This window comes from Kryptolebias marmoratus, linkage group LG9 (assembly GCF_001649575.2).
Source record: "Kryptolebias marmoratus isolate JLee-2015 linkage group LG9, ASM164957v2, whole genome shotgun sequence".
Classification (NCBI taxonomy): Eukaryota; Metazoa; Chordata; class Actinopteri; order Cyprinodontiformes; family Rivulidae; genus Kryptolebias; species Kryptolebias marmoratus.
Window position 1 is genome coordinate 21832791 of NC_051438.1, and position 10591 is coordinate 21843381.

Consider the following 10591-nt stretch of genomic DNA (forward strand, 5'->3'; position numbering starts at 1 on the left):
ATTTTATGACGGGAAACCAAAAACGATGAATTTAATTAATACAGTTGCATAAGACAAGAACTAAAACAAAAGATTGTTTATTATACTTTTGTTTGTCATGAGAGCCATATTTCGAAGGTAAAAAAAAATGCTTTGCTCTTTCTACAAGCTCAAGTCACCTTTTTGGCAAATCTTAACTTCAAAAACAGAGAAACTTTGAGTGTTGATCACAAGTAAACAGAAAACTGCAATTAGAGCATCAGAAACTCCAGAGAGAATTTCCTGAATTCATATATAAAACACAATAAATCTGAAAACAAAGCTTATTGGGTTTTACTGGATTCAATAAAGTATGCCAAGCAGGGGAAATGAGTTATCATGATTGTGAAAACTAATCTTGACATCTGTCGAGTGAAACTGTTAAAGAGGAAGTATCCATTAAACACAGCGGGGAAGTTCCTCTTTTCTATAACCCGGTGTGTTTCGCAACAAGTGCAGAAAAGCAATCATCCGTGGCACAACTGAGAAAAGACACGCTGAGTGACGAGACGAAACATCTCGCCCAGTTTTCTCCCCCGAAAAACGCTGCAGGACTTCCAGGCGCTTCGCTCAGAACGTGTCACGGCTTCACAGAAGTGTCAAACAAAGAAAAACATAAAAATAAACACAAACAGTAGAGTTTTCAGATGGATCACGTGTGAGGAAGGAGACGTAAACAAACACAGAGATAAACAACGCCGCCATCAGGGCGGACAAACTGTAGACACCATCACAGAGCTGCACCACACCGACAGAACAGAAAACTTTCACTATTTACATCATTTCAGACGTCAAAAACCTCAGAGGGTGGATCTGCCCTCGAACCCAGTCAACCAGGAGATTAGGGTGTTAACAGACTTCCTTTTTAACTTGAAGGAATTTGACAAAACACTGCAAACATTCACAAGAGACAGTTCGATACCAAAGTGATAAAAATGTGTTCTTTAAACTAATGCAGGTACAAAATTAAACTTAACGGCAATAAAATAAACAGGAAAAACAATGTTAAAATGGTGCAAACTTGGAGGAAAATATATATAAATAGCAGTTAAAATACTACAGGTATGTTAACTAATAAATCTCAAAGGTATTTTATTGATCTCCTCAGCTAAAATACAGCAACAAATGATTGTCATGATTTATCTAAAGCAAAAAAGATCTTACAGAACTCGAATAATCCCATTTTAAACTACTCCAGGCTTCGAACAGTATACTTGTACAAACATTATTCAATCTACCTATAGTCTTTAGTGTAATTAAATCTTTCTTTTAGCCTTCATGGCCTCATAGTGTTTTCACATTCACGCCTCTCACCATTCAGGGGCTATTTTGGCATAAGTACCTGCGATAGGTGTCTGCTGATAACAAGACTGGTCTGGAGGCACACATCCTTTAGGTCAAGAGAAAAGTGCATAGGCATCAGTTCAAACTTCTCCCAAAAGCTTCCACATCCAGCAAACGGGTCACTCCGTGTCAGGACTGACAATGTGACGCCTGCTGAAAGTTCAAACTTAAGTCTTGGGTACCTCTGGTGTCAGAGTGGGTCAGTCGTAGTTGCACTGGCCTCCAGCAGGTGACAGAAAAACAAAGCGGAGCGGTTGAACAGTGTGATTCAGGTCCGGGTCGGCTGCAGTGACACGTGAGGACTCCTCAGCCTCAGCTACTCCTCGTCTCCGGCCATGAGGAAACCCAGGACGAAGTTGATGGCTTTCTGCCGGTCATGTGACGTCTGCCTGCCCGCCAAGTTGGGAGGCGGTCGAATGAGGAGGCTGGCAAAGAGGGTAGCTAAAACAAAAGATCGTTTACAGAATGAGTTTCAGCAACACCAATATAAACACTGATACAATTTAACAAACCTCTGACCCACTCTGCAGTACGGTGGTTCGTCTCTTACCTACGAGGTTAGCTGTCAGGTTGTTATTGTGAGAGTGCTTCAGAAGTTCTCTCAGGAAGGCCATTAAATAGCGAAACACGTTGCGGTGAGCCCGGGGCAACTGGGAGATCAGCTGGTAAACACAGAGATCACTCAGGTTGGACACAAATCACTTCAACGCTGCACTTTGGGCTATATGTTTGGGTCTAAACCACCAAACCTGTTTGCAGAGGTGGCTGTCATGAGAACAGTCCAGGCACCGTTGGTAGAGTTCGTAACACACAACAGGCTCCGGCAGGGCCTCCAGGAAGATCAGTAGAGCCTCAGCTACAGAGTGGTTACAGCCAGCTACATGCAGAGTCAGGGAAGTACAACCGTTTATAGTTTACAGAGCGCAACACTTATTGTTGTATTTTAGCATCTTTAAAGCCGTTTCTGCAAACGTCTTTTTGTATCTGTCAGCATTTACTGAGAAAGCTTTTAATCAAGGAACTTTTTGATCAGCCATACCCAACACTTATACAGTCGAGCTTTTCTTAAGGAACTGAAATTTTATTTCAACTATGAGGTTTGTTGCATTTTCCACTGACATCTGCGGTCCACTTAGATTAAAGGAATTAAGTGAGTTGAAGTATTTATTGCCCCTTCATGACACTTAAAAGCTTTTGATCAGACAGCTCTGTGCAAATCAGCCTGCAGCTGGGCTTTCAGGGAAAATATAATCAATGTTACACATTTTTTCTACTTTTGGGTGGTTTTATTTGTGCCTTAAAATGTTATCTACGGAAACTGAATACTAACAATTTGCTCAGATTCTTTTTTTTTGTCCCAAAGAAAGCTATAAAAATCACTTAATGTCATCAGTTTCTTTAGGTTACAGTTTAATGTACATTTTATGTATATTTAGTTCCTTTCGTTGTCCGAACAAATCACCTACAGGATGCATGAATGGACAGGGTATGTTTCTAACTGAACCTAATCTTTGCCATCAGGATGTAATAAAATCATGCTGAGTTGTGGAGGATACGTAGGGAGTCCGGGATGCTGGTGTCCAGACAGTCGATGATGCTCTGAAGCTCTTCTTGTAATCCTGGTGTCTGGAACAGGTCCTCCTGGGAGACAAGCAGGGAACATTTAAACCAGTTCAAACATCAACACAATTCAAGTGGCATTGTTTTAATATTCGTTTATCATGACTTTTTAACTAAGGAAACTGTCTACACAACCCTTATTCTAAAGCACACAAAGTTGGAAGTGTTCGAAATTTTCCTTTTACTATACAAAAATAGTTCTGTGTAACAAATGCTTATGACCCAACAAGCTACGTGCCTCACTTTCACAACCTGACAATCCTAATTACATTAATATCCGTCAACATTTATTCTGTCTCATCAGTCTTTCCTACCTGGTCACAGGACTTGGTGAAGAGGTGGTTGACCAGGATCCACACCTCTTTGGGAATCTTTAGAGGTATGTCCTCAGAACTCGCTCCATCCGCCAGCAGAAAGTTCATCTTAGTTCTTTCCTAATCGGGAGAAAATTAGAAGATTTTGCAGACCTCTAATAAAGACTTAAAATTATTCAAAGCAAATCTAAACATATTCATCAAAACAAAAGTATCATTTCACAACAAGATTTAAACAACTTAATAAAGAGTAAAAAAAAGTATTAAAAAGGGTCCATATGACACATCTGAACTTAGCGATGGAAAAACAGAGGTTCATTTTAATCTCGGAGGTCTTCAGGTTGAAAACTGAGTCGTTTATCTGTTCCACTGGATATCAAGTTCCTTTTGTCTCTGCTAGTGGACCAGAGGTCCAAAAATAACCACAGCTACTGAAGCCGCTTGTGAAAACATGTAAAACTGCAGAGCCGATATGCCTGAGCAATGTAAAACTCTGTTTAACGCTAATCTTCTACAGTGATTTATACCCGCATTTATCCCGCAGATGATACATTTACAATCAATTCAATAAAACTGCTATATTCTAAAGAAGCTGGGGTGTATTAGTAACATGCTTGTCTTTATTTAGTTTACTCATAAATTATGGTTTTATTTTTCAGTAACAAGTTGTGAACAGAAAAAACTGACTTTCGGGGGACTTTATAAGAGTGTCTAAACTGAACAGACCATATTTTCTCTCATATACTTCAGTGATGAGCACGAGGAAGCTGAGCCACACGGGTGATCTTCTGTGAAATGAGATTTAACACGTGACTGACTTTCACTGTACTCGTGTCTCCACCGTCGGATATTTAATGACTACATTTTTTATTTATTTATTTTTTTACAAAGGCATAAATAAGCCAACAGACAGGGTCTGCTTTGTGACTGCTCATGTCAGCTTTTAGAAAAATCGAAGCAAGTGTTCTCTGTTACCAACTTTATTAAATTTGAAATATTTTACAACATCTAGAATCTGATGCCAGCTAAAAAAAGGAGGAAGTCAAAAATAAAGCTTATAAAATACGAAAACTATTTATGTCTACAATCAGCAGAGTATTTAGTGACTAGTGAGGATGTCAGGATTGAGTAATAAAAAAGCAAATGCTTAATTTTGTCAAGCAAAGATGGGTCATAGCTAATAACATCGAGCTAAAGCACCTTAAAAATGACTAATTAATTAAAAAAAAATTTTTCTTCTTCATGCAAACTTGGCAAAAATGTCTGTTTATCAACATCTATACTTGGTTTAAAAGATTCAGGGAGTCTTCAGGAATGTCTGTGTGTAAAAATGAGACAGAAAACTCTGTAAGATGTGCGTAAAATCTGATCCCTGAGGCAATGATCGGACTCCAGAGGAACTTAAGTCTTGTATTTAGAAATGATGGACACGCATTCATCTGGCAGCACAGTAAAAACCTGCCATCCTCAACACTAGGGGTGGGTAAAATAATTGAAGAATCGATGCATTGCAATAATTTCATGCAAAATTCATAATTGATTAGGGGGCTCCTCAGAATCGATTCCCCTCCTGACACGTTGGGGGCGCTGCGAGTTTGGTTACTGTGCTGAGCACCTGAGTGCATAACAACAGTCATGGCGAGCAGCTGTAGAAAGCTAACTCCGTCAACTTTTAAGTCAGATGTTTGGGCTCATTTTGCTTTCCTGTCTAAATCTGGAACTCAAGAAGTCGACAAAAGCAAGGTGGTATGTAAGCTGTGCCAGAGAGAATTAAAGTACTGCAGTAACACGACAAACCTGCGCAATCACTTAACCAGATACCACGCAGATGCGCTACAAAAAGCACAACCTGTTGACTCCAAACAGACACAAATCGACAAATCATTCATCTCTAAACTGCCGTCAAGCTCTGCCCGCGCACAAAAAATCACAAAGTCTGTAGCCGTGTTTATTTGCAAGGACCTACGACCGTACAGTGTTGTTGAAAACAAGGGTTTTAAGAATATGCTAAAGATACTCGAACCACGCTACGCAATACCAACACGTAAATACATGACAGAAGTCGCTGTGCCGTCACTGTATACAGAGGTGAAGACAGACGTTTTGGAGTCGTTAAAGTCGGCCGAAAGAGTTGCTCTGACGTGTGATGGCTGGACCTCGAGAGCTACCGACCCCTACGTAACCATCACTTCTCATTTCATATCGGACGAGTGGGAATTGGTGTCAAATGTGCTTCAGACCAGGCCCCTTCATGGAAGTCATACAGGTAGCAATATAGCAAACTTGTTGACAGAGGCAATAAATGAATGGGGCATAACCGGAAAAGTGCCTGCTGTTGTTACAGACAACGCGGCTAACATGCTAGCTGCTGTCGGTCTCACTGATCTATTGCATGTTGGCTGCTTTGCCCATGTGCTCAACTTGGCTTCGCAGGCTGCTCTTAAAACCCCTGCAGTCACACGGCTTCTGGGCAGAGTGAGGCGCATCTCTGCTTTTTTTCATCGCAGCACTTTGGCCTGTCATGCACTCAAGAAGAATCAAAAGTTGTTGGACCTCCCACAACACAAGTTACTGACTGATGTCTCTACAAGATGGAATAGCGCTTTAGATATGCTGGAGAGATTTTTGGAACAACAACCAGCTGTCTCTGCTGCATTACTTGCACCTGAAGTGCGAAAGCAGGAAAAAGATCTATGCTCCCTTACAGAGGCAGACATTACAGCAGCAGAGGATATTGCTCAGGCTCTGAAGTCATTAAAGAAAGCCACCTTGGTGATGTCTCAGGAAAGCACCCCAAGTCTGTCTGTCATTGCACCTCTAAAAGAAAGACTTCTAGAGGATATGCAACCATCATCCAGTGACTCTGCAGTGGTGAAGGAAATGAAGATTGCTATGTGCAGGGATCTCCAAAAAAGGTATTAATATATATATAACTTTTTTGCAACACAATTAAATAATTTGTCATTAATATTTATAAAAACAATGATTATGGTGTACACAAAGTCACTTAAAATTTTCTCAAGGTACCTGGGTCTGAAGGATGAGCTCTCCATTGCTGCTGCCCTGGACCCAAGGTTTAAGGCCCTACTTTTTCTGTCAGATGATGATGAGCGAGAAGAAGTGTTCACGCATCTTATAGCTCTCACAAAAGAATTGGCCACTGTTAAAAGCTCAGTAAGTACTAAAGTATAAATAAAAAATGCATTCTGTCACATACACACCGAATAGTTTTGTTTTGTTGTCTTATGGAATGCTATCTTGTCTGCAATTATTTGAACACTGGCAAATTAATATACTTTTTATTTTAATGATTTAGCCCTACAATGCATTTTAAATGAGCTATTTGAAATGATAAAGCTCTTCTTTCCAATGCGATTATTTTCTTATTTTTTTGCAGCAACAGAGTGGGCTGATGGATGAAGACCGTGAGGCAATTGAACAGCAGGGAGAGCCGGTTGATGACCCTTCTGGACCATCACCAAAGAAAGCAAGGGACTCTTGTGCTCTGGCTGATCTTTTTGGAAGCGCATATACAACTCCAGTAGCAGTGTCCAGAACCACAGATACCAAGGCATTGGATGAGGTGGTGCGTTACAAAGAGGTGCAACCACTGCCACTCTCCACAAATCCACTCAACTGGTGGAGAGAGCATGAGGGGGAATACCCTTTGTTGTCATGCCAAGCTAAAAGGTACCTTTGCATCCCAGGCAGTAGTGTACCTGCTGAAAGGATCTTTTCCACAGCAGGTGACATAGTCACAGCCCAGAGAAGTGCATTGAAGCCTGAGCATGTGGATCAGCTGCTTTTTCTGAACAAGAATCTCCACGTGCCCACTTAGTCTGTAACCAGAAATGAAGAACAGTACTGTTACAGTACAATTCTTTATTTCTGGCTACAGTACTATAGTTCAGTTCAAGATATGTTAAAAAATGAGAGGTTAATCACTACATGTTCAAAAGCTAAGAATGTTTACAAGCACTAAACGTTTTCAGTGCAATTCAGTTGAATACAACCCTATGATTTGTGTTTAAATCTGCACTAATATGCACAGATGTTATTGAAATGCATTTTTATTTATATTAGACTTCAAGAGATAAGTTATGCCTAATTTTATTTTACATGCACTTTATTTTTTATTGTTTATTAAGAACAGTTTTCTACTGTAAGCACATTGCAGAAAAAAGTTTGTTTCTATGCTCAGAAATGTGATGTTACAGAAGTTTGTATGAAAATAAATATTTTAAAAATGTCAACATTATCTTAAATCATTTGTGTCTTCACAACTTTAAATCAATATCGAATCGAATCGAATCGAATCGCAACAGCAATAATCGAAATCGAATCGAATCGTGAGGTTCCTAACAATACCCAGCCCTACTCAACACCCAAACTATTAAAAAATGGTTTTTAAAAGAACTTTTTAAATATGGCTTAACATCAAGATAAACTAACATGTCTCTTTCCCAGTTATTTATAAGTATGTTAGTGGCTTTAAATTATCTGTTTACTTCTAAATTGGTAACTTTACTTCTTCATTTGACATAATAAATGAAAAAAAAAAATTCTATATTTGCTGCACAAATAAAACGCTTAATCACAGGAGCTGAATATCTGCAGTAACATTGTTCCTAACGACCCCGATAGCAACTCGTCATCTGTTAATATTTTACCTTTTCCATGAAGCTGTCCTCTCCCTGAGCAAGAAGTCAGCCCACAACCACAGCGAGGAATTGGAAACGAAGGATCAAGGCAAGAAGGGGTGAAAGAAAATCACAGAAAGAAGAGCGATGACACCATGTATAAACACAGATTAAGAAAAGCAGATTGATTACATATTGTTCTTGCATTCAAAATCATCAACCCTGTAAGGATTACTGATTAGGTCATGTAGAAATGAAGGAATTGTAGCACAAATATATTCAAAAGTCAGATAAGATAGTGTCGAAAACAGCCCAATAGAAGCAGAGAGGGGTGATCGTGTGAAGATAAGAGAAGTTTATTAATACGACACAAACTGAGTCAGTCTTCCCTGTTCTTTAGGAGCTCCCTTCCTATGTTTTATCTACTTCCTTGTTTGTTCAGTCCCACATGGCCAGAAATACCCAAGTTGAGATATTTAAACCCTTTAAATATAGACTTTATGTGTGACTGTGAAAAAGAACAATCCTTCATGTGTCCTGGCTCAGGTTTCAGGTAATGAGTGGCTGTAAGTAACAGCTGCCACATTATATCATAATATTCTGAGTAAAGCTCCATATAGGTCCGTTTCAACTAATTTGAGGTAAATATACTTCTTAATCTTATTGTCTTTACCTTGTTTGACAGTGTTTGTTCTTACCAGGTCGCAGAGCTTTTCGATGGGGATCTCTCTGATCGGCTTCTTCATGCGGCACAGCGTCTCCAGCGATATGCCAAAGCAGCTGGGCAGGTAGTTGCCATTAACGGTGATGAAGTAGTCTTTGCCACGGTCCAAATGGAGCACCAGAATATCGTATATGTTGTCTTCCCCAGAGTTCAGCAGCGCGACGGAGTCTTTACTGACGTACACCTCCAGGTAGATTTCAAGGGTCTCATCTGTTTAGGAAGACAAGAAAGTTCAGATCACTGCAAACTAAAAACAACATTTAGAACAAAATATGTTAAAGCATGTTGTTATTTGCCCATATTTCCATATAGGCAAGAAAAAAAAAAGGTGTGACACATCAAGATACTTGATTAAAACTGATACCATCACAGTTGCAGACTTGGCACATCTAGCAGTTTAAGATGTTCTTAAATAATACATGTTTAATCCTCACCGTGAATTAAAAACATAAAATAAACTTGGAATCCTTTAAAAGATTCGGACCACCACCAAAACCTAATCACTTGTTCCTTGTACCATGTTTGCTGTTTCCTGAAAATCCGTTCATAACCTTTTGAGTAATCTTGTACTCAGACAGACAGACAAACATAACCTCTTTGCCGGAGGTAAAAATATGGATGGAAATAACTAACTTGGCTCCAAGAATCCATCGCTGGGCTCAGCGCGCAGCCAAGATTTGCAGTACTGAGCGTCGTTGAGTTTGGGGATGAAGGCGAAGTGACAGGGAACCTGCCCGTCGTTTTTGATCAGGAAGCGTTCCTTCTGAAGCTGCCTGAACTTCACATCCAGAAACATGAACTGTAGAAATGTGAACAGAAGCAAAAATAAATCACAGCTTAGTAACATGAAGGAAATTCTCAAACAAATATAATCTCTACAGAATTTCTCTGTTACAACAAACAGATTATGAGGAATTACTGATTTTATCTCACAGATTAGAAGCAATAAGGAAAAGTTGATTACATTTATGTTGCTCAGAGACACAGACGGCAGGAAGTCGTTCTCCATTCTGTCCATTACTCGAACAATCTCCTCAAACACCTTTTTACGGCGCTGCTCATCTGGGACTTTCACCTGTAACCAAACACACAGGAACCAACACTCATCAGCTTTAAACAAATCTCCATTCATCATTGTTAATCAGAATTTTCTTACAGGTTATATTAAAAGCATTGCCCCGTATTTTCTCAGCCTAAATAAGTCAATCTGGGATCTTTTGTTCGACCTTTATAGCTTCTTACCCCTATCTTAAAGAGGGCGCTGACGGGCTTGTGGTCACTTGTTTTCATTTCCATGTGACTTCGATATTTAAGCTGCTCGACACTGCTGCCCCTCCACAAGATTCTGTCACACCAAGCTGGGACTCGGCATTTCCCACTGCAGGAAACAGATAGAGTTTCAAGGAAAAGACAAGGGCATGCACATAAAACACACACACACACACATAAGCACACTACTGCTGGCTCTCTGTGTAGTGTAGCGATAAGGCTGTAGTACGTGACTCCACATACAAGCAAACAGTCAGCAAAGCAAAGGTAGGACTCCATCGATGGAAAGTGAAAACTGTGGCTAAATTCACAGAAATCAGAGTAAATCTGAGCGCTCAGGTTTAATCCGCCACCTGTTGATTACTGCCCATCTGTCTAATGTGAGAAAATAGCTAACAGAGGAGCAAGGCACGTCCAAATGTGGACAGGATTGGAAATCTTTTAACAGACTGTTCACAAAATAATCACAACTGATTACTGAAAACTAGTGTCTTTACGACCCCTTATGATGAACATAAATATTGGACACAGTGTTCCCTCGCCCGGACGCGGGTCACCGGGGCCCCACTCTGGAGCCAGGCCTGGAGGTGGGGCACGTTGGCGAGCGCCTGGTGGCCGGGCTTTCACCCATGGAGCCCGGCCGGGCACAGCCCGAAGAGGAT

At 40.2% G+C, this 10591-nt stretch overlaps 2 protein-coding genes across 6 annotated transcripts in view; one reads left to right on the top strand and one right to left on the bottom strand.

The window, feature by feature from the left end:
* Positions 1 to 61: 61 nt before the first annotated feature.
* The window catches only part of ocrl (OCRL inositol polyphosphate-5-phosphatase), a 24605-nt gene continuing 14075 nt past the window's right edge, over positions 62 to 10591 (bottom strand). For 4 of the 5 annotated variants that reach the window (XM_017408326.3, XM_017408325.3, XM_037977544.1 and 1 more), the window contains 10 exons: positions 9903 to 10038; positions 9625 to 9735; positions 9294 to 9459; positions 8635 to 8870; positions 7967 to 7990; positions 3297 to 3416; positions 2919 to 3003; positions 2112 to 2239; positions 1913 to 2024; positions 62 to 1803 (listed from right to left, as the gene is read on the bottom strand). In XM_017408326.3, coding sequence (XP_017263815.1) covers positions 1679 to 1803; positions 1913 to 2024; positions 2112 to 2239; positions 2919 to 3003; positions 3297 to 3416; positions 7967 to 7990; positions 8635 to 8870; positions 9294 to 9459; positions 9625 to 9735; positions 9903 to 10038 — 1243 coding nt within the window. In that variant the 3' untranslated portion in view covers positions 62 to 1678. The remainder of the gene's footprint in view (positions 1804 to 1912; positions 2025 to 2111; positions 2240 to 2918; positions 3004 to 3296; positions 3417 to 7966; positions 7991 to 8634; positions 8871 to 9293; positions 9460 to 9624; positions 9736 to 9902; positions 10039 to 10591) is intronic. The other variant, XM_017408327.3, reaches the window with a different exon arrangement.
* LOC108231334 (E3 SUMO-protein ligase ZBED1-like) lies at positions 4841 to 7549 on the top strand. Its single transcript, XM_017408328.3, has 3 exons — positions 4841 to 6211; positions 6320 to 6470; positions 6694 to 7549. The coding sequence occupies exons 1-3, from the start codon at positions 4932 to 4934 to the stop codon at positions 7132 to 7134; spliced, it is 1872 nt and encodes a 623-aa protein (XP_017263817.1). The 5' UTR covers positions 4841 to 4931; the 3' UTR covers positions 7135 to 7549.